This window comes from Miniopterus schreibersii, assembly GCF_964146895.1.
Source record: "Miniopterus schreibersii genome assembly, chromosome: 2".
NCBI lineage: Eukaryota > Metazoa > Chordata > Mammalia > Chiroptera > Miniopteridae > Miniopterus > Miniopterus schreibersii.
This window is the reverse complement of record NC_138102.1, coordinates 83,192,036-83,218,698: the sequence shown is the minus strand read 5'-3', so window position 1 is coordinate 83,218,698 and position 26,663 is coordinate 83,192,036. Positions and strand designations below refer to the sequence as shown.

The following is a 26,663-nucleotide window of genomic DNA, read 5'->3' as shown; positions in this document are numbered from 1 at the left end:
AATAGCCAAGATATGAAAGCAACCCAAGTGCCAATCAAAAGATGAGTGGATAAAAAAGCTGTGGTACATATACACAATGGAATACTACTTGACCATACCACAGTATGGGTGGACCTAGAGGGTATTATGCTCAGTGAAATAAGTGTCAGAGAAAGACAAATACCAAAAGTTTTTACATATATTTGGAATCTAAAGAACAAAATAAGCAAACAGCTCTGGCCAGATGGCTGTTATTTCGAGCATTGTGCTATATACCTAAAGGTTGCTGGTTTGATTCCCAATCAGGGAATATACCTACGGTTTCGGGTTCAATCCCCGGTCAGCACACGTTCCAGAGGCAACCAATCAATGTTTCTCTCTCACATCGATATTTCCCTCTCCCACTTCCCCTTTCCTCTCTCTAAAATTAATAAACATATCCTTGGGTGAGAATTAAAAATTAAAAAATAATAAATAAAATACAAACAAAATAGAAAACAACTCAGATACAGGGAACAGACTGACAGTTGTCAGAACAGAGGTGGTTGGAGAGCTGGGTGAAAAAGGTGAAGGGATTAAGAAGTACAAATTGGTAGCTACAAAATAGTCGAGATGTAGATTACAGTATAGGGAATATAGTCAATAACATCGTGATAACTGTACGGAGCCAGGTGGGTACTTGAAGCATTGGGGGACTACTCTATACAGTACATAATTTTCTAACCAACTTGCTGTACATCTGAAACTAATACAGAATAATATTGAATGCAAACTGTAATTTTTTTAAAAAAGGAAGTTGGAGTGGCTATACAATTGAAGTTTGAATGGCACAGGCATTAGGGATGTTGACACCCCACACCCAACAGTAAAAAATCCATATGCAGCCCTGGCTGGTGTGGCTTAGTTGGTTGAGCGTCTTGCCATATACCAAAAAGTCGCCGGTTTGATTCCTGGTCAGGGCACATGCCCTAGTTGAGGGCTCAGTCCCCAGTAAGGGATGTGCAGGAGGCAAGTGATCCATGTTTCTCTCTCTCTCTCGCTCTCTCTCTCTCTCTCTCTCTCCCTCTCTTCTCTCACTAAAATCAATAAAAACGTATTTTTTAAAAAATTCTCATATAACTTTTGACTCCCTCCAAAACTTAACTAATAGCCTACTGTTGGCCAAAAGCCTTACTGATAACATAAACTATCAATACATATAATATGATTTATATACTGTATTCTTACAATAAAGTAAGCTGGAGAAAAGAAAAATGTTATTAAGAAAATTATAAGAGAAAACACATTTACAGTACTTATTGAAAAGAATCCACATATAATTGGGCCCTCACACTTCACACTCATGTTATTTAAGGATAAACTGTATTAATAACAGACAATGTAGATTTCAGAGCAAGAGATAAAGATATCTGAGATACAGAGGGTCATTTCAAATGACACAGGAGTAAATTCATCAACATTTATGTAGCTAAACATTTATATACCTAATATTTGAGCTTCAAAATACATGAAACAAAAGTTGATACAACTGCAAGAAAAAATATAATTAACCACATTTAAAGTCGGAGATTTCAACATCCTTCTCTCAATAACTGATATAACAGACTCACTATCAATAAAGATATAGGAGGCTTGAACAAATTATTAATCTATTAACATAGCACTCCTGCCAACAGCTGCATACAAGTTATTTTCAAATGCATAAGGAATGTTTACTATCATATTTTGGACTTTGAAACAAATTTGAATAAATTTACAAGTATTCAAATCATACAACATATGTTATCTGACCCCAATTAATTTAATAAAAAAAGTAACACAAAAATATCTGAATATTTTCCAAATATTTGGAAATTAAATAAAACATTTATACATTCTCCATGGGTCAGAGAAGAAATCAAGGAGAAATCAAAGAGTATTTTGAACTAATTAAAAATGAAAAAAAAATATTAAATTTGAAGGTATGTAGTTAAAAGCAGTGCTTAAAGGAAAACTTATAGTATTAAATGCCTGTATTAGAAAAAAAGAACATCAGTGACTTCTGTATATGCCTTGAGAAGCTAGAAAAAAAAGAGAAGCTAGAAAAAATGAACAAATTAAACCAAACATAAGAGAAGAAATAAAAGAATAAAAAGCAGGAATTTAAAGAAAAAAAAAGAAAACATAAAAGCAACAGAGAAACCAATGAAACCAAAAACTTGATCAATCAAAATCGATCAACCTCTAACAAGATTAATCATTAAAAAGAGAGGACACAAATGACTAATGTCAGAAATTGTAGAAGGGACACCACTACGAATCCTCTAGACATTCAAAGAATGGTAAGAGAATATTATGAATAACCTTACGCCAATAATATTTTTTTTCCACAGACTATTTGGCAGACTTCCTAATGTACACATGCTATTTCAATGACTAACTAAGCCTCTGCCATTCCCATATTAGGTTCAAATTTGAAGTACAAGTTTAATTATATCCATATATGAGGTGGTCAAAGGAGATTACTGAGGGCTGTTAGGGCAGTTGTGATCTATATTTGGACCCTACCAACACATTCTTACATTTTTAATGGTCTTTTTATGCATCTCTCTCTTTGCTCCTAATTTAAGTCACATACTCTGGAGAAAAGGTATCATGTCCTGTGGCTCTTTTATCCACCTCCTAAGGCTAAATATAGTGTTGAATAATATATTGTTTTGGCCTAATAAATACAATCAGAATTCAATTCAGATGAATGAAAAAATTAAATGTTTACTTTCTACAGTGCTGTCATTCTACAAATGGCATAAAATTTGTCTAAGGGATATCACTAACTAATTATGAAAATTGAAAAACTCATTCACAATCTTTATATCTCAGCTCTCACCTAGAAAATGGAAATGCCCCACACTTCACAATAAACATTGCAGTTTTTTAAAATTGTACCTGTTGATTATTTTAAAGCACTTATAAGAAATATAGATTAAAGCGCAAGTGCAATTCAATATAAGAGCTTTTGTTAAGTAATAGAGGGAATATTTATATCATTTTGTTGTCAATATTGTTACAGATCAAATTCTGCTTTATACTCTAACAGAAAACATAGCTAGTAGTGGTATAAAGTAATCAGAACTTGTATTTTCACATAACTAAAAGCTAGAAGGGGCAGCTACGACACTAGTTCAGCACTCACCAATGTTGGAGCCATCCTCCTGCCTTCCCCAGGGTCACTAGATGTCTGCTAGGCAATATTCAAGGCATGTGGCCAGGGAAATATGCAGTGCCAATGCATGCATCCTTTTCATCAGAAAAGCGAATCTTGCCTAGAAGCTCCCAGCCCACCTTCAGCAGAATTTGGCTTACATCTCATTGACTAAAATTGAGTCATTTGGGTCCCCTTAGCTACAAGACAGGCTGAGGAAGCAATTAGCTTTTCCAAGCCCTGCAGTGGAAGGCAGGAAAAAAAAGGGTTTGAGGGTGCCCATTGGATCAAACAACCAGAGTGGTTCCCAGATAGCTTATTTTGTATAGGCACAGGAGTAGGCCTTTACAGCTTCTCCCAATCTAGGGGAGTGGTAGAAAAGACCATGGAAATTGGCATCTAAAGATTGGGTTTCCTCATGGAACTGTCACTTGCTAGCTGTGACTTTGAGTAAGCTGTAATTTAATCTCTTTGAACTAAATTTCCTCATCTACATATTAGAAGTAATGGTACCTACTTAAAATGTAGAAGATAAAATGAGAAAATAGATACTAAAACTGTGGGTAAATTTTTAACTCTTATTATGCTAGTTATTTTACAACAATGCAAAAACAAGTATTAAGGTCACATCATTGGATAAAACATGAGAGGCTGGTAAATCCATCTGCTGCCACAAAGCAAGTTGTGACTGTCCACATAAAGTTACAAAGAACTCCTCAAACTTCTTTACTTCTGAAAAATTACATTTTCCCCACAATTTTGGAAGACATTTGGTTCCCTCTGAGTGAACCATAAAGCGACTTGAATCCAACAGCTTTCTTCAAAAGCAGCTCCTTTCGAAGAAAACTGTTTCTATAAAAGCAAGCAATCTGTAAAACAAAACCTCCCACTGAGAACTGATACTGCAGAAAGCACTAACATGAGCATAAAGCCACTTTATCTTCCAACAAAAAGCTCAAAAAAATAGTCATCCAACAAATTTTTAAAGCTCTTTTGCAATTGTGAGAAGCCTTTGGGTTTTAAAAGTAACACGGTATTTATTATAGAAGAACTAACCATTCTCTGATTTAGCTTCTTAAAATATATTATGTCCTAAACATAAATTGTAACTATGGAGAAACTACTTTATACAAATCTTAAATTTATATACAAATATAAAGATGTAACACTATAAGTAGTATACATTTGGCTAATTTCGTAAATTCCTTTCTAGGACTCATCTCTGCTTCTACAGTCTACTCAGAATGTAACTGTAAATGCACGCAACTCTGAAGGAGAGGTCACTGGGAGATTAAAAGTGGGTGAGTCAGGCTTCACCACAGTGCTTTGCTTGTGTGTGGTCCATGAACAGTGTGCTGAATTGATGAGTTTGTTTTTTCTTCTAAAGAATTCAAAGTTATTTATGAACAATCAACGTATTAATGTGCTGACCACAGAGAATAATTAGCATCATAGGGGGACAGTCTGAAGTAATTTAATTAAAGTTATTTTGATTCCAAAAACTAGAGGAACGTTCAAGGTACCACAAGAAACATAACGATTATTGCAGGATACAAAAGAATCTCTCAGAAACAAAAGGGAAATAACCAAAGTTGTTGGCTTCAAGAAACAGAGACCAGGGGCTGAGAGCCAAAGGTATTTGTTTTCTCTCCCTCCCTCCCTCTCTCCCACACCCCCACACCCCCGCTTGTCCCTTCCCCCTCTCTGCCATGTACCCCTCCTTTCCAGTGTACATTTGTCCACCCTTTACCCTTGTGCAGTATGGTTGTATCTGTTCAAACTCTGTAAGACCTCCAGGACCTCTCTGTTTTTTTATCTGATTGACTATAGCTCTCAACACCAACCAACTTAGTTTTCAATTTCATGAGTTCTAAATTCACAACAAATATTCTAATTGGCCCAATTTGTCTTTAACCAAATGCCCGTGGGTGGGCTATGTAAATCTATCCAACCATCTAAGACCGATCAGAGAACCAGATCACATGGGAGTGAGGTCACATGGAATCTTGTGAGAAAAAATATGGATAAAAGAAATAAAAGGGCAAACCAGCTTGTAAAAGAAATGTGTATGCATTCTCTACCAACAGTCCATAGGCTTGCCAAATCCAAGAAATTAGATGGCCCTTTTGATTATGGGAAAATAGATTAGAGGTATACTGCCAACACAAACTGGTTAACTTTCAGTGTCTTCCTTTTTATTAATTTATTTACTTATTTATTTGTTTGTTTTTATGTTTCTGTTTATATATAAATATGTGATTGAGTTTATTGCAAGAAATGGTAAGAGAAAATGGGGTTGCAGAAAGAAAAGAAATAGAGACACAACTGGATAGAGGTTTTCAAACTGCGCCTACTATCCATAGGCCTCAGCAGCCCTTCCATGGATCCTTCTGATTCTTTGGCATCAAAACATTGACCTTGTGAGTGATTTCCATGTTGCAGTTCTGCCCGCAGGTTTCATAGCTTTCCCTCCTGCCTTCCGTGGCAAGGCTTCTCGTAGTACCTGCATCTCTTGATGTCCTCAATGAGCCCATCCATGCTGAGGATTCTGTTCAGGGTCCTGTATGCACCTTCCACGTTTCCTTCATGTACCATCACAGTTATGGCAATCAATTTCACATGTTCTACCATGACCTTGGAATTAACTCTTCATTCTGCAAGGCCCCGAGCCCTCGGGACCCAGCTAATGTGAAGCATGCTTGCAACTAGAAGTGGAAAAAATCAGTGTCTCTTCTTTTAAATGGCTGTTTTTACAAAACAGAATAATGTTACATTGGAAACTACAGCCATGTATTAGCCTGATGATTCCTTTTTATTATACTAATATAAGAACTCCATATTTTATGTTGTTTTAATGTTTATAGCTTATTCTAAATAATTAATTGTATTTCTCTTGCTTAGATGTTTGTTTGATAACTCAGTCCAATGAAATTCTCAGTAGATCTAGGGATGAACCTGAGCTTTATTGGGCATACATGTTCTGGAAACTTGTCTGAATCAAATCATATGTTCTTGATTGATTATATAATATTGTAACATCTTTATAATCACTTGTTAAAATTCTTTAAATGACTGTAGCTTTTAAATGTTTGAGGGATTTTTGCCAATTTTTGTCATTTATCCACCAGTTATTGAATGCCTATGTATTAGTTTCTATATGCTGTCAAGTAATTAATGACATATAAATATTATTTCTTAAAAATTCCAAAAGTAGAAAACTCCTTTTATATTTTTAAAAAGGGATTTAAAACAAATCCTCATTTCCTTACTCAATTTTTGGTAAAATGTGGATTTTCATATATTATACAAAGGAGTTAGATATGTCTGTTACCAATTTCATGAATAAAAAACAAACCCCAAACTGAAGCACTGGAAAGCTAATTTGCTCAAGAATGCACAGCTAGCTAGTTGAAAAGCCTAACCAGGAATGACCTCAGGACTTGTTTCTCTCAGCCAGGAGTGTTTCCACTAGCCCTTTATTTCTCTAACCAGATTTCCTTAAAGTATAGCATGCCAGTAACTGTTCTAGTTGTTGCTAATACAATTACCATTTTTGACAAAAAAAGGATTTACTAAAAAAAAAAAAAAAAAATGTTTCCCATTGGAATTATTTGTAGCTTCAAATCGTGAGTTTTAACCTTAGTTTCATGCCCAATCATGAAAATTAGTGATTTCTATTAAATATTTGTTTGTAAAGCCTCTTATATTGGGCACCCTGAGCTAGGGGATGTAACTCAGCTCACCAAATCCAAGATTATTTTCAATAGATGACTTCCCACAATCACAGTCATTCCAGCCTCACATTTTCTAAAAGAAGTTAAATTTAGCCAATCCAGATACTAAAATGTAACTTATGTGAACTAGACAAATTAATCCTATTTAATTAAATGAATAATGATTTATCAATAAACCACTGAAAAAAATAGCAATCAATACAGTCAAAACCAAAAGCCTTAAATTCCAAAAAAATCAAGCACTGATATCTAGCATTTTAAATCCTTGAACTATTTTTTTTTCTTTTCTTTTTATTAAATTTATTGGGGTGATATTTACCAATAAGAGTATATAGGTTTCAAGTGTACAATTCTATAATACATCATCTGTATATTGCATTGTGTGCCCACCGCTCAAAGTCAAATAACCTTCTGACACCATATATTTGACTCCCTTGAACTAAAAGATATCAAATCATAAGCAACAATAATGGAATCTTACCAGTTATAAATTCAACTCCGGTTCCTACAGTTAATTTTCTTTTGATTTCAAATAACAGAAACCCAGTCTGGTTAGCTTGAAAATGAGACACACCCAGAGGTATACAAATTGTACTCATATGGCTTTGCAGGGTTTGATATTTGTTTTTAAATGATGCCATCTTAAATTCAAGCAATCCCGGTGAAGAGGGGAGGGCTGTTAATAAGGCATATTGTGTGACAGGAAGAATTTGATTGTATTTTCACTAGACAAACCCTTATGCCAATTTCACAAATTCATCAGATCATAAAACCTTCCTTTATTTATTTCCTTTATGTTTTCTTTCTTTCTTTCTGTGTATGAAAGCTTTCATTAAAAATTAATTTTACCAGATGACTTTTTTATTTATCACCAAGATCCAAGATAGAATTTAAATTCTATTTCTTAAAGAACTCTTCTACAAAAGATTACTTGCTCAGCCCTAATCCATGTCTAGCTAGATTATAAAAACTAGTAGAATATTAATAAAAGTTAAAATATTAATTACAAACTCAATTATTTTAAGAGATTATTATCCTAGTGATTATGGGCTTGTTATCATTGGGGAACAGTTTCTTTTGAAGTGGAAAATAAATTTCAATTTAACATTAAATGTCTATATTTTTTAATATAATGAAGATGAAATTTTATTCACCACTGTGCCTTTATTCAAAAGTGCTCCCTACTTGCAGTGCCTCCTTCTGCCTCATCAGGGAACCATAAATTGTTTCTTCAAGGTCAGTTCAGACATCATCTCTTTCAGGGTTCTGCTCCTGACCCCCTGGTGGACCATGAATTATTTGTCAGGGTTCTTATTGAACACTGTCCATGCCTGTATCATGGCATTTATCAAATTGTCCTGAAACTAAATTTATATGCTTTTTCTTCTACAAACTATGAACTTTTTATAAGCTGTGAACTACATCTCACTCACTTATATATCCTCAATTTTTATAGCACAGGACTTGAACATAAAAACAATCAAAAAAACATACAATAAGTTTGTGTTGAACAGAACGGATTCACTTTCCTGCATTTATTTTTATTTAAGAAAGTATTTATATGGTTTGTTACTGATAAAAATTATGCAACTAAATTCACTTGTTGAAGATTTCATCAATGTATATGAAGCAATGGTTACAGAAAAAAGTCATTAATTTAACACTTTTAACTTAATAAAGCTTCCTAAAATTGTTATATGAACCTCCAATGAACAAAACTCTGAACTCTTACTGGATAAGTTATTTCAAGATTTTACCTTTTAATTTTAAATTCAGATAACTGTATATTTATCATTTAATGTAAATCAATGTCTATATATAAAGTATATCAAAGACCCAGAAGAAGTAAATGATGACACTGAATCACTGGGTGACTGAATCTGGGTGAAAGTTCAGAAGAGCAAAAATACAGGCAACTATCAAAAAAATTAAGGCAGGGGCTTCCTTAAGAGAAAGAAGATAAAACAGAGGAAAAAATGAGTTCCACTTTATAAGACACACACACACACACACACACACACACACACACACACACAAATGAAGAATCAGTGAAGGGTTCTGAGGTACAAATTAATAAAATAATATAAGAATATATTGGTGACCATGTCCAAAATGGATTCATGTATTAATTGAAAAGCCTCTATTTAATTTCTAGCAAGCATCCATCAACTTTAATAAGCGCCATGTGGAGCACAGGGACACATACACAAAAGCTATAAGCTATTTTCTCAATAAATTTACTTTTTTTGATAAGAATATAAAACTAACATACAAAAGAACTGGGGAATACTTGTAGTTCCATAAGCAAATGCTGAAAACTGTGTTCTAGAAAGATTAATCCATTATGCTGCCAGGGTTAGAAAAATTGAAAGTACAAAGCTAACTTACGAAATAAGATGATGAGCACAAGCTCTCATTCACCCCAGGAGGATGCCAGCATCCCCAGTGCCTGACCGGTAGTAGCTCTGATCAGACATTTCCCGAATACAGTAATGATTTGAAAGGCAATGGGTCTAAAGTTCACATGAAGGAATTAAGCTTGGAGGAGAAAGTGATGCCTTTGTCACTGAAATAAAAAGAAAGAAGGAGTGAAGAAGACAAAAATGCCTTAGGTAAGGGCAGGAATTTGAGGGTGTTATTCCATGGTGATATCTGTGTTTTTCATGGAATAGAGGTGAGGACATCTTCTGAGGATAAGGGCAGACAAGATAATCTGAGTGTGTTATTTTCTGGGTTACCTTTAGCCATTAAAGTGAGCCATTCATAAGATGGTCTTTCATAAATCTCACATTTCAGAATACAAAATCCTTATTTAGTTAACACTCAAAAGAATGCTGATTTAAATAGTATGAGTGGCAGAATTAAATTATTTTTGGCAGGTTTCAAAACTTTTAAAAATTAGCTGTTAAATAATTTATGCATACATATATTTGATATAGATTAGCACAGCTTTGACATAAATTACTTTTAATAATATAATAACTTAGGCTTATAACTGTAAAAAATTAATCATGAAATTAAAAACAACCTGTTGGTAAAAAAATCCTACATATTTAGTTATTTGATATTGCTGGATGACATGGAATGTGTAAAAATAGAGATTACGACACTGCATGTAATGAACACTTTAAAATACTGTTTTAATTAATCCTTCAGGTCCCAAAATGGTAGAAGTCCAGAGTCAACAGTTTCAGATCAGTTCCAAAGATGGAAAATCACTGTTTTCTATTGATGAAAGTGCAGCTGTGGTTGGTACAGACAGACTTCGGGTAACTGGTATGTAGTAGCTCTTTTTATTTTGAGATATAATTGACATAAAACATTATATTAGTTTCAGGTGTGCAACATAATGATTCCATGTTTGTATATATTGTGAAATGATCACCACAGTGAGTCTAGTTAATATCCATCACCTTACATACTTACAAATTTTTTCTTGTGATGAGAATTTTTAAAATTTACCCAAAAGCAACTTTCAAATACACAATACAGTATTATTAACTATATAACTATGGTGTAGATTGCATCTCATGACTTTAATTTATAGCTGGAATTTTGTATCTTTTGATTTCCTTCACTCATTTTGCCCATCCCCCACCCTCTTACCTCTTGCAACCACCAATCTGTTCCCTTGATCTATAACTTTGTTTTTTATGTTTGCTTGTTTGTTTAGATTCCACATGTAAGTGATCATAATGTATTTGTCTTTCTCTGTCTGACTTATTTCTCTTAGCATAATCCCCTCAAGGTCTATCTATATTATTGCAAATGGCAAGATTTTCTTCTTTTTAAAGGCCAAATATTATTCTATATCACATCTTTATCCATTCATCTGTAGCAACTCTTGAGAAAAACAAAAGAATATCCCATGGAGTGCACTTCCGTAAAAACAAATAATACTTTTGGCAAATTTACTCCTTCAGGCAGATAAGAAAAAATAGTTTGAATTTATTGGCTTTTCTTCATGGCATTTCTTTGGAAATTCTTTAGTACTTTCCTAGAAGAATGAAATCGTCCTCACAAATCTTTATCCACTCCTCCCTTTATCTCTCCCCACTGGTATAACACAAAAGCTTATCATAAATTCTTCTATCATCTGCACAATAATAAACATCCGTTTTCCACATGACTTTTGCAAAGGAACCTTCTTCCAAATCTCTTTTATTCTCACTATATCTGGCACTTGGATTCTCTATATATATTTTTAAAAAACATTTCTTTCTTTGAAATAAAGATAAGATGGGGTTCTGATACGGCTCATTTTTAGGACTGAAAAGAAATTTTATTTTTAAAAATGTTCACAACCTATTTTAAATTTACTTGCTGAGCTTCTGTAAAGACTAGAAGACACATAAAGGCAAACACTAGTTCAATTCACCCCAGTACTTTTTTTTTCTTTTAATCCTCACCTGAGGATATGTTTAATGATTTTTTTAGGGGGAGGAAGGGAGATGGAGAAAGAGAGACACATCAGTTGCTTCCCTCACGTGCCCTGACTGGGGATCAAACCCACAACCTTTTTGGCGTATGGGACTACGCTCCAACCATCTGAGTCACCCATCCAGGGCATCCTGATACTTTTATATACTATTCTGAAAACTAGTAGCAACTTTATTCTCTCATATATTGTTACCAATACTCATAAGAGAAAAAGAAATAATTTTCCCTGACTTAAGAAATACACACAACTTTAACACAAAGTTTTATATATAATTCCTAACAACAAACTATAAAATCACAACCTATGTTGCAGTATACTATAAGGCAGTAGTGTCCTTTTCTTACTAAAATAAAGGACACTAGGAAATCTAATTAAAGGAAATTGATTATTTCCTACTACAAAAATGACCAGGTTGACCAAGTGTCTCGGTCATCAGAAATCACTGTTGCACAGTATAGAGAATATTGGCTTTGTAGATCTAGCTTCTATTTCCATCCAAACAATTACTAGCTGCATGACCATGGACATGTTTTGCCAGTTTTCTAACTTTTAAACGTGGATTTATAATGAGCATGAGGACATTGAATAATTTTATCAGAATCCCAAAGAAACAGGTAAGTCATGGTAATTTGAGGAGAGTTTATTCACAGGGGTGTGCTTTTAAAAGTATGATCAGTATGTAGGGAATTCACAAGTGATATTTCATTAACCCAAATTATGTAGGAGTGGAGCTGTTGCCCTCCATAGGCCCAAGGAGAGGAATCTGTGACCAGGGTAAGAAAGATAAAATAGATTAGAGGAGGCCTCCTTCAGAGGAGAAGTCTTCATTGAGGGAAACAGCCAGGCTGAGGCAAACTTGCATGAAGTGAGCCAGGAAATAATTACCCTGCCCTCACCCTTTTTTCTTTTTTTAATCTCTTACCAGGGCTTCCTATTTTCAACCTAATCAGAACTAGAGGGAAAGGGAACCCAGTGGGACTTTGTCTCCCAGAGTGCAAGGTAGAAAGGGGAGAAAAGAGGACCTGGGTGGTCAAGCAGAAGATATCTGACACAATATTCATGTCACATGAACACTATGGAATAAGGCACAGCTATAGAAAAGATGTGTGAGCTGATATGAATGGCCCATATCATGAATATATGTATCCATGTATGATACATGTGTGAAAAAATTGGAGTGTGAAGTTTTGAATGATTCTATTTTTTAAAACAATAATTATGCATATATGTATGTGTATAAATGTATAAGCATGTGCATATATAAACAAGTGTGTGAAATATCTTAGCTTTTTAATTTAGTGTTTCTACAAAGTCCTTTGCAATACAATAGAATGATCCCATAAAGACTGTGTTGGTGCTAAAGGTGCTTTGTATGTTTATAGCAGGTGATCAGTAATGTAGACTGGCTGACATGGCTGAAATAAAGATAGTTTGTTCATAATTGGGGAAAAAAGTGGATTTATAATGTTCACTGTACTAGTGTTGCTGGATTAAGTGGATTGATGTATGCAAAGGACAGCAAAGGTCTTAGTAGAGTATTATTGCACTGCAGGGCAATAAAATCTGTAGGAGAAATAGTTTAAGGAATAGTTTAGGTGGCTTCAAACCCAAGTCATCCTACACAGGGCATCAATGAAGTAAACATTTTCCTAGCCCAGGACTCCTTCCAAGCCATGATATCAATTAGTGGAATGGGTGAGAAAAACCAATAAGCAGCTATGTTATTTATTACCTACATGCATGCATCAGAATCACCTGGAGGGCTTGTTAAAATATATATTGCTGGACTTCAACCCCAGAGTTTCTGATTCAGTAGGTCTGAAATGGGACATGAAATTCTCTTTCTTAGCTGATGCCATAGTGCCAGGGACCATACGTTGAGAACCTCTGTCCTACACTAATTTGACCAGAGTCAGTGGGAGAAGCAACATGTCAGCAACTTATAGACATACTCTCTGCACACACATTTAAGTTGCCTTTGTAAAGATGTCATATTCTTCTTCTCTTTCATAGGTTTATTTATTTATTTTGTCTCAGGCACAAACTCTTCTCTCCAGTGAAACTAACCAGAGCAAATACCACTGCATTTGCAACTACTGTATATTTTCCTTGTCATTATGCCATTGAATGTATGAATAGTAAAATTATGACCCAGAATTTAGCTCTTGTTAGTTTATCAGTTTATGATAAAAGAAATGCAAGAAATTCCACAATTCTGACTTCTTTCCTTGTTTTTTCTCTCTATCCAAAGATCCAAGGTCTGACTCTCTCTGTATATTATCTAGCTTAGGTTTTCTCAACCTTAACACTGTGGGTTGTTGTTTTTTTAAATCCTCACCCAAGGATATGCTTATTGATATTTAGAGAGAGAAGAAGGAAAAGAGAGAGATAGAGAGAGAAACATAGATTCATTGCCTCCCCCACCTTCCCCAACTGGAGATTGAACCCGCAACCTTTTTGGTGTACCTGATGCTCCAACCGAGTCACCTGGCCGGGGCGCAATCTGGGTAATATTTTTGGAGTGAGTAGGGAGCTGTCCTGTGTATTACATTTAGCAGCATTCCTGACCTTTTTCCATAGGTCCAGTAGCCCCCCCCCCCCGCCCCACCAATAGTTATGACAACCAAAATGGCTCCACATATTGCCAAAAGTTTTTTTAGGGGGTGAGGAGTTAGGGGTAAAATAATCTCTAGCTGAGAACCACTGGTCTAAACTAAACCTATACTATTTCTCTAGAATTTATTAACATTTATTTAATAATGTATACTATAGGTTAGTCATTAAGCTAAATACCTGTAGGACAAAATAATTAAGACATGGTCCCTTTTAGATGATGTATATATTTCAGCTGAGATGTAAAACATTAATTTGTTGGAGACAGTCCGCTAAGGACTGTAATAGGTGTTTGGGCCAAGGGCTACATACAGGAGGAGCCTGAAGAAAGGGACCAGTTGTGCCAGAGTGTGATGGAAAGAGAGACAAGAGTAGCTCCAGGAAAGAGAAATTTGAGCTGGTCTTAGAAAGATGGTAGGAGTTTTTCAGGAAGAAAAATTAAGGATTACATTCTAAACAGAGTGTAAAGCATGACTGGATATTAAGCTGACCGGCTATTGGGAGCCAGAACTTGCCTATGAAGCTGGCTACTGTTCCATTGTGACTGGTCAGCAAGGTGTTTAAAATTACTTAAATTAATGTAAGTGCAGACATGAGCTATCTCGTAACCAGTCAGCCAGGTTTAACAAATGATTGCTAAAAATAATAATGGATAACTTTTTCGAGAACCAGACTAAATTTCAATCCTGCTCCCTCATTAAGTAAATGAGTATAGACCTTGAGTGAGTCACCCCTGGGTGCTTCTCAGGACGCCTCCAGGCGTCTTTACCCAGTGATCTCTTATTGACTGGATAATATTGTACAGAATCAAATAAAGCAAATACAAAGTGATTGTAAAATTAAATTTCAAGTCTTTCCAAAGATGCAGGGTTTCAAGAGTCAAAGACGACGTAGAAATACTGGCATTCCTAACAAGCCCAGTAACAAAAGAAGACTTGAAAAGTCAGACTTGCCAGCAACTGCAGAAGTGAAAATGAATAAAGATGATGACCTGATAGGTACTTCAAAGATCAATAACTTTAATATCACAACATTAAAATATTCACCCTTGGAAAGACTGACAGTTCCCTCAATTTTACTGTTCTTATGGCTTGAAAATGTTAAATATTATGTGAATAATGTCATATTTTGCCACTATGGTAGGCAGAATTCTAAAGGTAATCCCCAATGACCTTTGCCTTTGTAAAATTCCATCATCTCCTCATGTAGATGGAATCCGTAAATACGATGAAATATCACTCCCATGATTATGTTATTTATATGGCAAAAGGGAGATTACTTGAGTGGGCCTAATAATCTCATGAGTTCTTTATAACAGAGTTTTCTTTGGCTAGTAGTAGAAGGGAAAGTAAGAGAAATTAAACGTGCAAGAAGGATTTGTTGCTCTCTTGTTATATGAAGATGGAGGGGGCCATGTGACAAGGTTTCTAGAAGCTTAGAGAGGTTTTGTCTGACAGCAAGAAAATGGGACCTCCGCCACAAAACCATGAGGAACTATACCTTGCCAACAACCTGACTGAGCCTGGAAGCAGATCCTTACCAGAGCCTCCAGAAAGAGCCTTGCCTGGTTAACACCTGGATTTTGCACTTGTAAGACCCTAAGCATAAAACCTAGCCAAACCCACTGGGTAGGACTTCTGACCTACAGAAGTGTAAGCTAACAAATGGCTATCATTTTAAGCTGCTGATATCACAGTAATACACAATTTCAACTGCGTTGGAAAAATTGCACCATAAACAAAACTTGATTTATTCTTTATTTAATATGACTTCATACTTTCACATACTTGCTAAGTTCTGTGAAATATAAAATACAATAAGAATATTTTTATAAACTTTAATTTTTCAAAGTAAATTCCACCTAAAGATTTTTCCACTACTTACTGTAGAAGTTTGGTTCCTATTTTAAATGGACTGACTCCAAGTAGCCTTTGGAGTTTGTTAGATCAGCCAAGGAAAGAAGAGTGATAAGAAAAGAGACAGCCAGCCAGCTTCTCTTTGGGGAATGGGAAAGAGAATTAAATGCTTTGCTTCATTTTTCTCTCCTCTGATTACTTACACAACTGCCCCAAACATGGAATCTAAGGGGAGAAATGAAGTGGCTCTTTCTTTAAGGTGCTACATTCCAAATTTCTGACTTGCACTAAATCCTAATCTTGACTCAGATAAAGAAGTGTTTTCTTGCCATTACCTTTGTCTTAAGTATTCAAAGAATAAAATGAAATCTCTAACTCTTAAGCAGCTTTTATATAGACTTTAGTTAACTAGAAAACTAAAGAATCATTTTTAAATCAAAATTATGTAGGAGATTAAACAATTTGACCAACTCAGTTAGAAACTGACCTAGACCTTTAAGCTGTCTTATTTTCCTCCCTATAAATAGAATTGGTCACCAAGTGACCAAAGTTAGCATGCCTGTTTTACCCCAGTTAGAGAACACATTATTGGAATAGCATCTGAATGTCATCCTCAAAAAACAATTCTATTTCATTGCCAGGACTGACTTCTGGCAGATGATAAATTATTAGTTTGGTTGCCCCCAAATATATTTAGTAAGAAAAACAAGATCCTGTAATAGTATTCATTTTCTTATCACTAACGAGGAAAACAAGATCTAGGGATAAGCCACTCAGTTTATTTTTACCTCTATGTTAAGCTAAGCAGGCTTACATAAAGTCTAGAGTGATGGTGTAGAAATGCTGAAGTCCCCCACAAAGCCACTGACAAAAAAGGACCTGGAGCGTAGAATTTAACAACTGAAAATGTAAATATAAACAAAGATGATAAGTCCAGGGACCTTAAAAAGACATGAAGACAGATATCTAGAAGGTGCTTATAAGTCACCATATGCTTTAAGTACATATCCGCACATGCATCTCTCAACACTTTTTGATGCAGCTCTGTGGACAGTTGATGACCTGGTCCATCACATAAAAATCTTTCAGCTGAAAGGAACAAAACACCCAATTAAAAGTGGCTTAAACTATAAAGACATATTTATCTCATGTGAGAAGTCTGGAGGTAGGATAGCTCCAGGTTGACTAATTCAGTGGCCCAGTAATATTTCACTCCAGCTTTGCTTCTCTTCAAGTATGTTGTCATTCTCCTTTTAGTTGCATAATAGTTCCATCAATTCTAAGCATCACTTCCCCGTGCGATGACTTCCAGCAAGAGAACCCTGATGGCGTTTAGTGATCTGGCCTCTTTAAGTTACCCTTCCAAACAAAATTCACCTCATAATAAGTTACTTACATTTCTCTTATAAGTGGTATCTAACTAGAATTTATTTTTTTAACCCAATCTAATAAATTTTGATATTTTTGTGAGGGTTTAAGAGATTCACATTCATTTTGATAACTGTTCTCTTTGGGCTTATCTGGGTCATATTATTTTGTAATTTTTATTTTTTAATCTTATTAAATTTGAGTCTGAAATAAGACTGGTATAACAGGAAATACAAAGGGACCAGATTATGCAGGGACTTGTAGGCCACTAAAAAAGATAGAATTTATTTTACGGGCAAAGGAAAGACATTGGATTGTTTGGAACATGGTACTCCTTAGTTTGTTATACATTTTACGATCAATATGACCATTAGAAGGGAGAATATATTCTTTGGAGGAAAGAATGGAAGCAGTAAGACAAATTAGAATGATGTTAATTTTAGTACAGGCAATAGATTATGGTGAGCTAGCAATGGTCATAGAGGGAAGCTAATGACTCCAAACTAAGAACATATAGAGACATATAGATAAATGGGTGGCAGGCATCCAGGGAAAAAAATCAAAGATGAAAAGATTATATTTGTATTTGTATGATGTCATTACTCTCTGGATAATGGAGATGCCTGAGGAGGAGAAGAATATATTTGCAAGGCAGAGAGAACTGACAGTCAATGTTTTAGATATGTAAATTCAAGATATCTGTGAAAGCCTAGTGAATATGTCAAGCCTACTTTTGGATAAGTCAGCTACCTACTGTTCAGAGCAGAAGCTTAGAACAGGGATATAAATGGGGATATCATTAACCAAGTGAACTCAGAGATGTTGACATTAGAGCCCATGTAAAGAGAGAGTAGCCACCAACAGAGAGTTGTTGACAGACAATGTGGTAGGAGGGATGTCACAAGAGCCATTTTCTTAGTACCAAGAGAGACTGTGTTCCCAGAATTTGAGGTCCAGGAAAGGTGAGGACAGAAATCACCCTTGGATTTATTATCATGGAGGTCATGATCATATTAACAAGAACATTTTCATTGGCTTTTTAGGCAAAGGACAATTTATTGGTGACAGAGTGAATGGAATAGGAGTCAGTACAGGCATTATGTGGAAGTGTGACTATAAAGGAGAAATGGATTTTTTTCCCCATTTAAAATGCCCATTTCAGTCCATAAATACTCAATGAATATGTGGAATTAACCTTAATAAATAGTGTAAATTAAAAAATCTAACATATGTCTGGGTATATATTATGGATACATCGGATACATTGTTTGAACAGAGATATTAATATTGAACTCTGTGTGTTTCTGTAACTGAGGAACTTAGAATAGCAGTATGTTGGGAAGAATGGAGCAACTTGGAGCAATTTCCTCTCCAGTTGCTGGGCTCTATCCATGACCTCCATGTTTGCTGGGCCCCCATGATCTTTTCAACTGCTTCACCACCATTTCAATCCATCTTGTACTACAATCTGACTAAAGATCCTCACATGAGTATCATTCATCATAAATTGTTCTAGGATCCAGAAAAGAATGGTGTCATTCAAATACTACTGATGCTTTATAATAGAAATGACCACACCATTTACCATGTCTAATTTTGGTAATATATTCTTTAAAAAATGTTACCATTATAAGACTGGGCTTTTTTTGGTCTGTTTTATCATACTTTCTTGTATATATAATATTTATACAGGGTGATATTATATAAGGTCATTTTACTACATGATTTATATGATGAAATTTCCCCCCTTGCCTATAATTTATACAACCTCAAATAATATGCTCTATTTTTCAAAAGGAGCAGATGTTACACCAATTATATTTTTATATATAATTTTGGTTGGGAATATTTAAATATGGGTGAAAACATAAAGGAAATATAATTACATTGAAGATCAGCAACCATTTACTGGGAAGTATTTTATGAAACCATTTAGGAAACATCTATTTTATTATATGCAAATAAGTTCTAAGGAGTATTTACTTTGAGACTAAAGAGTGACATAATCAAGATCATTTAATTTGGGCATTTGCAATTTTAGTGATAGAGAAACTGCTCCTTTTATTTGAAGATAATGCATATTAGTTTGTAGACTTTATGTCTGCCTACAAGTACATTGCCATATCATGTCACTCTATCACTGACTCTGATAATATTAGAAGGTAATTGGCATGCATTTAAATATAATTATGGAGTTATATTTCCTTGTAAATAGCCCCACTGGCACTCTTAGAATGATTCCAGTTCTTAGAGGAAAAAGAATTGAGGCTGTGTTAAAATAAAAATAAAATAAAAATTGTAATCAAAATACATCGTAGTTTCTACCTTGTCTGAGAAAGGGTGTATGTTTATAGACAGTAAAATGTGTTGACTCTTTTTTTCTCTCAGTCACATCATTTTATTCATATAAAAATGAAGAGGTAAAATAATTATACAAAGTATATGGCCCACATTTCTTTTGATTCTACCAGCCTACCTATGGAAAGAAATCTTTTTAAATGAATTTGAGAGAGAGAGAGGAAGGGGAGAGAGAGAGAGAAAGAGAAAAAGAGAGAGAGAATTTGTTCTACTTATGCATTCATTGGTTGATTATTGTATTTTATTTATTTGATTGATTGATTTTTTTTTTAGAGACAAAAAGGAAGAGAGAGAGAAACATTGATTTGTTGTTCCACTTATTTGTGCATTCATTGGATGCTTCTTGTATGTGCCCTGACAGGAGATTGAACCCACAACCTTGGCATATTGGGACAATGCTCTAACAAACTGAGCTAACAGGGCTTAATAATTTATAAAGCTTATTCTAGGTTCTTCAGAACAAAGCACTACTCATGTTTCAAACAATGCTATATAAACCAGACAATAAACTTATTTAGTGTATAAAATTATACTTAGCATATCCCTACTTGTCACAATTATTGACTTAAGATGTTCTGTTCCTTTACTTTTTCTTTTATATTTTGCAAATCTTGGGAAGCAAGGGGGAAAGAAAAAGATAAAGAGAATACGAGTGTCATACAAATGATTTTGTTTGTATTTTCCCCCCTCTCCATACCAAACAGAAAAGATTGTTTATATTTCAGGCAAACCAGACATTGTACTTCAAGATTTGATTGGCACAGTTTATTGTGGAAACTCCAATGCTTAGAATAGTCTTATTTTACATAATGGTCACCATTATCATTGAGGTTTGCTTAGGTCATATATATATATATATATATTTAAATATATCTTTATTGATTTCAGAGAGAGGAAAGGAGAGGGAGAGAGAGGGATAGAAACATCAATGATGAGAGGGTCATTGATCAAGCCTGCAACTGGGCATGTGCCCTGACCGGGAATTGAACCCGATCGCCTGTATCCTAGGTCGACGCTCAACCACTGAGCCACGCCCGGCCAGGCTGCTTAGGTGATATTTTAAGGAGTGGGTCGTATTGTAGTATGTATGAGGATCTGTTCTCATCTGAATATAATTTGCATTACTTATAATATAATTTTCATACAATGTTAACCTTTGCTTTTGTGTTTATTTCCATTGATTACAGTTTTTGTGTTGATCAGACTACTAACTCTGGTTTGTTATTTTGAATTTTCATTTTTTACTAATTGAATTATCTTTTACTTATTTGCCACAAACTTTTATTTCTTGAATGAGAATGTGTGCCCTTGTTATGTCTTCATATTTCAAAAAAATTATGAGAGAAGCAGTAATTATAATGACAAAACTAATACAGGTAGTATTGTGGAGAAAATGTGAGAATGTTTAGAATTGTTAAATCAGGAAAAACTGCTAAAAGACCTTTGCTCAAGCTCATGATTGCTCAACTTGGTATTTGGGAAACTTCCACTAGGCTTTTAATGGCGAGTATCAAAACTAGTACATGAGTAAATTCAAACATAAACATTTAAATTGTCTTCAGTATTTCCTAAAGAAGAAATAAGAAATTCTGCACAATATGAAAAGGTTTGCTGAGCTCCTTTTGGGACCAAGAGGGACAGAAACAAATTATTTGCAAACTGTACCTGCAGACCCTAAGTCTGAGATGGGACCTAAGCCAGGGGTGGATCCTAAGAATGGGACATAGCTCAGGACAGGCATGGGACCTAGGTAAATCATAATGAGTACGTATAGGCAAAGTGGTGCTACTTAAATCTGAGTGTATGTCCATAAAATTAAAGAGAAGGATTTTAAATATAATATGAAAGACAAATTTGTATTTCTATGTTGAATCCTTTACTTTTCCAGTAACTGGATTATTCATTCATTCCTATACACTAGTCACATTCCCCTGCACCTGAGCTACTGCTGTCCTTAAAAGTCATTGTCCACCATCTCCATATAGTCATGAATGTCTATTTATTTTAAGGTTCAGGTCAACTGTATTTTACTATAGAAAGTCTTCCCTGCTGCCTTAAAGTAATTCTCCCCTGCTGATGATGCCCAAAATAGCTTAGTTGCACATTTCTACAGGCACATTACTTTCTATCATATAGTATTTGTTATTTATATATGATAAATGCTATAGCATATAGATTAAAAGTTTGAGCTTTGAATTCAAATCACAATTCTGCCCTTTAGCTGTGTAACTTTATGAAACTTAATTAACCTTTTTGCTCCTCAGTTTCCTCCTCAGTAAAATAATTGTATTGCCCCATAGAGTTCTGAATATGAAAACAGATATATCAAAGAGCATGTCACCGTCACCTTTGCATCTCTTCACCTCCACCGACACTGTCTTATGTATAATTAAGTTCTTAGACTAGTGAAACAACAGGGAAGATACTGACTCCTAGAAATTAGAAAGTCAGCTTTCAATATTTAAAATTTTTGATTTTTCTCTAATTTTTTGATGTGCCTTAAGAAACAAATGATACAAGACACAATTTTTACACATAAAATCTAGAGAATGAGCCCTAGTCAGTTTTGCTCAGTGGTTAGAGCATTACCCTGTGGACTGAAGGACCCGGGGTTCAATTCTACACAAGGGCGCATACCTTGGTTGCAGGCTCTAGCCCCGGTAGGGGTGTGTGCAGGAAGCAACCTATTGATGTGTCTCTCTCACATTTCTGTTTCTCTCTCTCCCTTTCTCTCTCTCTCCCTTCTTCTCTCTCTGAAATCAATAAAAATATTCTGGGGTGAGAATTAAAAATAATAATAATAAGCCCAGCTGGTTGGCTCAGCGGTTGAACATTGACCTATGAGATCGCGGTTCGACTCCCGGTCAGAGCACATGCCCGGGTTGCGGGCTGGATCCTCGGTAGGGGGCGTGCAGAAGGCAGCCGATCAGTGACTCTGTCATCATTGACCTCTCCCTCTCTCTCTCCCTCTTCCTCTCTCTGAAATCAATAAAGACATATTTTAAAAAAAAACAAAACAGCAAAAAACCCCAACAAAATAAGCCTGCATGTCTGAAATTGCTTTAAAAATCATATTTTTATCATACTGAAATTGTGCTATCCATGGAAAAGCAAGAGAGTAGTTGCGCATATATTTGTTTTTAATCCTCACCCAAGGATATGTTTTTATTGATTTGAGAGAGAGGGAAACATGGATGTGAGAGAAAAGCGTTAATTGGCTGCTTCTCGTCCGCACTCCAACTGGGGATCAAATCTGCCCCCTATATGTGCCCTTACCAGGAATCAAACCCACAACCTTTTGGCTTATGGGACAACTTTCCAGTCAAATGAGCCACCCGGCCAGAGCATGTCTATTTTTTCTCTTCCCTGCAATTCAAACATCTGCACAAATTCAGCAACAAAGATCAGAACCTACTTATGCTATAGTCTAAATGTTAGTTCTGTTTGGTGTAGTGTGTCACTTATTTTACTTTTGTAAAATGATGCACTTTGTTTTTTGCTTAGGGCCTGAAGGAGCTCTTTTTGAACACTCAGTGGAGACGCCCCTTGTAAAGGCCGACCCACTTCAGGACCTGAGGTAAAAATTTTGTTTAAATATAAGCATACACTCTTATAGAAGATACCTGGATGGGTGCTAGAATAATATTTTAAGTTGTTATCTGACTGTTTTTTATTCCAATAGTTGTCTTTATTCTCATGACTTTCTGCTTATAGCAGTCATTACTAATATTCAAAGTACATAAAAAGTCCTGATTCTCCACTCATGCTGTCTCTGTGCTTCAGGCCTCTACTCTCCCTGCTGCTTGCTTGAATACCAGCCTTGTACTTTCCTATAGCATAGTCTTGCCTTCAATTTATTCCTTTCTAACCTGTCCATCAGAGGGACTTTGCCAAATACCACTATGCATTTCAGTTTTATCAGGCCACCTTGGCCTTAGGAAAGTTGAAAGATGTCCCCCACTGAGCCCTCCATGAGCTCAGGTCTTCCTACTGCCTCTCCAGCCTTGAGCCCTCACAGCACCTCCTGCCTGACCTGCCCTCCAGGACTTGAGTGGCTGCCACCCTTCCCACTCCATCCTTTTATACAGGTTGTCCCATCTGACTGGAGTTTCTCTTCTTCTCTTGAGGACCTCATGAATATCTACTTATCTCTCAAGTTTTAGTCACATGCTATGAGCTCATGATTCATGTGTTTCCCAAATCCGTTTTTCCCTGAAAAGCATTAGCATAAGTTTCCTGAAATTGTTCACAACTTTTAACACAAAACATTGATGTATTCATGTTATACTATCCTTCTCTACTACAGCTGAAAAGAGGGCAAAACCTTTGTACCTTTAGTGAAAGAGAATGGTGCCTTCTTGGGTTGAAATTTTCAAAAGAACTTTCTTGAAAATTTCAATTTACATTTTATAAAATATGTGCACTGTTAGTAGAGAAAGAGCAATATAAAACCAAATACATAATAAATCCATATTTTTCAAAAATGTTGGAAAACTTTTGGTGTATATATAGTTTAATTGTGGTAAAATACACATAACATAAAATTTACCACCTTAACCACTTTTAAGTGTACCGTTTAGAAGTATTAAGTACATTTACATTATTGTGCAACCATCATCACCATCCATCTCTAGAACTTTTCATTTTGTAAAACTGAAACTCTGTCCCCATTAAATAACTTCTTCTTTTTTTCATTTCTTGGTTTTAGAGAAAGAGAGGAAGGGGGGAGTGATTTGTTGTTCAACTTATTTATGCATTCATTGGGTGATTCTTGTATGTGCCTGGACTGGGGATTGAACCCACAACCTTGGCACCTTGGTGTATCTGGATGATGCTCTAACCAACTGAGCTTCCTGGCCAGAGCCCATTAAACAGCTTCTCATCTTCCTTCCCCAGCCCCTGGCAACCACCATTCTACTTTCTGTCTCTATGAATTTGACTATTCTGAGTACCTCGTGTAAGTGGAATCATACAGTATATGTCTTTTTGGGACTGGCTCATGTCAGTTAGCATAATGTCCTCAATCTTTGCTATATCTTTACATAATATCAGAATATATAAAATCACCTACTTCCATGTATACATTTATTCTTTATATGTGCCTCTATGTATTTCACTTTATCACTAGGCTACTGAATTTACTGACTTATTGCTATAAATATTTATTCCAATAGTATGTTTGTATTTTATAGCAAAACCAAATAATATTTTTTAAAACAAGTGTCTTAAAGTCTAAGATATCTCTTAAAATCATGTTTCGAATTTGAACTTGAAATATGTGCAAGATAATTAACATATTCTATGACATTATGTATAATAGGAGAAATAAAACCCAGTAGGAATCCCAGCTTTATATAGACAAGCCTGGTGACCTTGGCCAAACTAATTTTTTGAGACTATTTTTTTCTCATGTATAAAATGTTGATAGTATTACACATCTCAGAGTGCTCTAGGAAGGATTTAATAAGCTTTTAGGTTGAAAGTATTTTGTAAACTAAAAGTCAAATACAAATAATCATTTTATATCATTATTCTACCAAGTAGATGTTAACACTAAATGAAATGAATTAGGAAACTCAGCATTTCTTTTATAGTTAATGTTTAATTAAATATTAATCAAAAGGAAGTGGGAGTTCAATTCATCTTGCCCATGTAGAGAATATTTACAGCATAAAAATAAATTGTGACTATAATTAAATTATAACAGTTTCATTAATTTTGATAAAGGATTATAAGATCAATATTGCAGAATTATAGTTAGGGAAGAACAACAATTTTACTTTCCTAGAATAGAAAGGTGATCCAGTATCTTTAAAAATAATCCACTTAAAACCATTTTAAAATTTTAATATAAATTGCAGAGATGCCATACCTCTTTTTAAAATAATGTCACTGTTTTCACTCGGGGGGGGGGGGGCATGTTTGAACATTCATTTTATAATTAGTTTCTCATTTATTAATTTTGGTGTTCGCTTAAAACTTTGCCAAAATCCCTCTTTGTACTAAAATTTTAAAATGGTCAATCAAGTTTTACACAATGAGCAGCTAATTGAAACCTTAAAACGACACTGTCCCAATATTAGTTTGCTATTACCATTTACAAATGTATTGATTTTATGTTATGTCTTAGAAAAATACACACATTATTTGGAATGTTTCAAGTTTTGAAGACATACACAAGAGAAGTCCTGTGTAGAATGCGCATATCTTCTGTCAAGTATTATAATGTAATGATATTTATAAAAGGTGCATGTTACTACATTGTTCACATAGTTAGTAGGTGTTTAATTTAGGAATTATAATTGTGCTAAAAATAGTGTTTCACATCTCTATTGTGTACATCTTTCTAGGTGTTTTCAGAGACTTCACTCCAGTTTTAAACAATTCAAGATGAAGTGAAACACTAAAACTATACTCTTCTACACAGTCTTTGCTATTAGCATGTACAACTATATTGAATTCATGTTCTGTCATAAGCTAATCCATGCATTAGCTATCTGGAACATATTCAAATAAATCTTTGATAATATACATGCACACAAAATATATATAAAATTCAAAATTAAATAACTCATCTATGTTGTCCCATTAGGACATAAATTCTGCTAGCTTACACAGCAGGCCCTTACTAAACAAGAAATGGCAAAAGAGTATTCTCTCATTTTCTAAAAGGTGGTACTAAGTGAGGGTTACAAAACCCAAGTGTTACAACCAAAGTGATTGATAAAATAATGAAACTGTAGGGAATTACTTGAGGAATATGGTGAGGATGGAAGGCATGAACTAGCATGTATTGAATGCACTCAGTTGCCAGGAATTGTGCTCTGTGCTGTCATAATTTATATCCTTTAATCATCAACTCAACCTTAAAAGTAATCAACTTTATCTTCATTTTATAGAAAACTGAGCTCTATATAGTTGAAGTACCCAACTTATAACTAAAATCCAGCTCTGTGAAACCCATGTACACTGTGTAGTTTCTCTGCCACCCAGGTGCACCCTTGAGTGATTTCTTCTTTGGTCTACTACCAAACTCCACTGATTGGTTATATGATAGTTAATTCTCTTCTATAAGTTCTTACCATAAGTTGTCTTTTATTTTTTAGTTCTGGGTCAAGTAGCATTACTATTCC

General features: G+C 34.9%; 1 protein-coding gene across 1 annotated transcript in view; it reads left to right on the top strand.

Annotated features, from left to right (window-relative positions):
• SGCG (sarcoglycan gamma) overlaps positions 1-26,663 on the top strand; it is a 117,435-nt gene that overhangs the window by 27,008 nt on the left and 63,764 nt on the right. Inside the window, exons 4-6 of the mRNA XM_081129376.1 lie at positions 4,374-4,461; positions 10,051-10,170; positions 23,035-23,107. Coding sequence (XP_080985502.1) covers positions 4,374-4,461; positions 10,051-10,170; positions 23,035-23,107 — 281 coding nt within the window. The remainder of the gene's footprint in view (positions 1-4,373; positions 4,462-10,050; positions 10,171-23,034; positions 23,108-26,663) is intronic.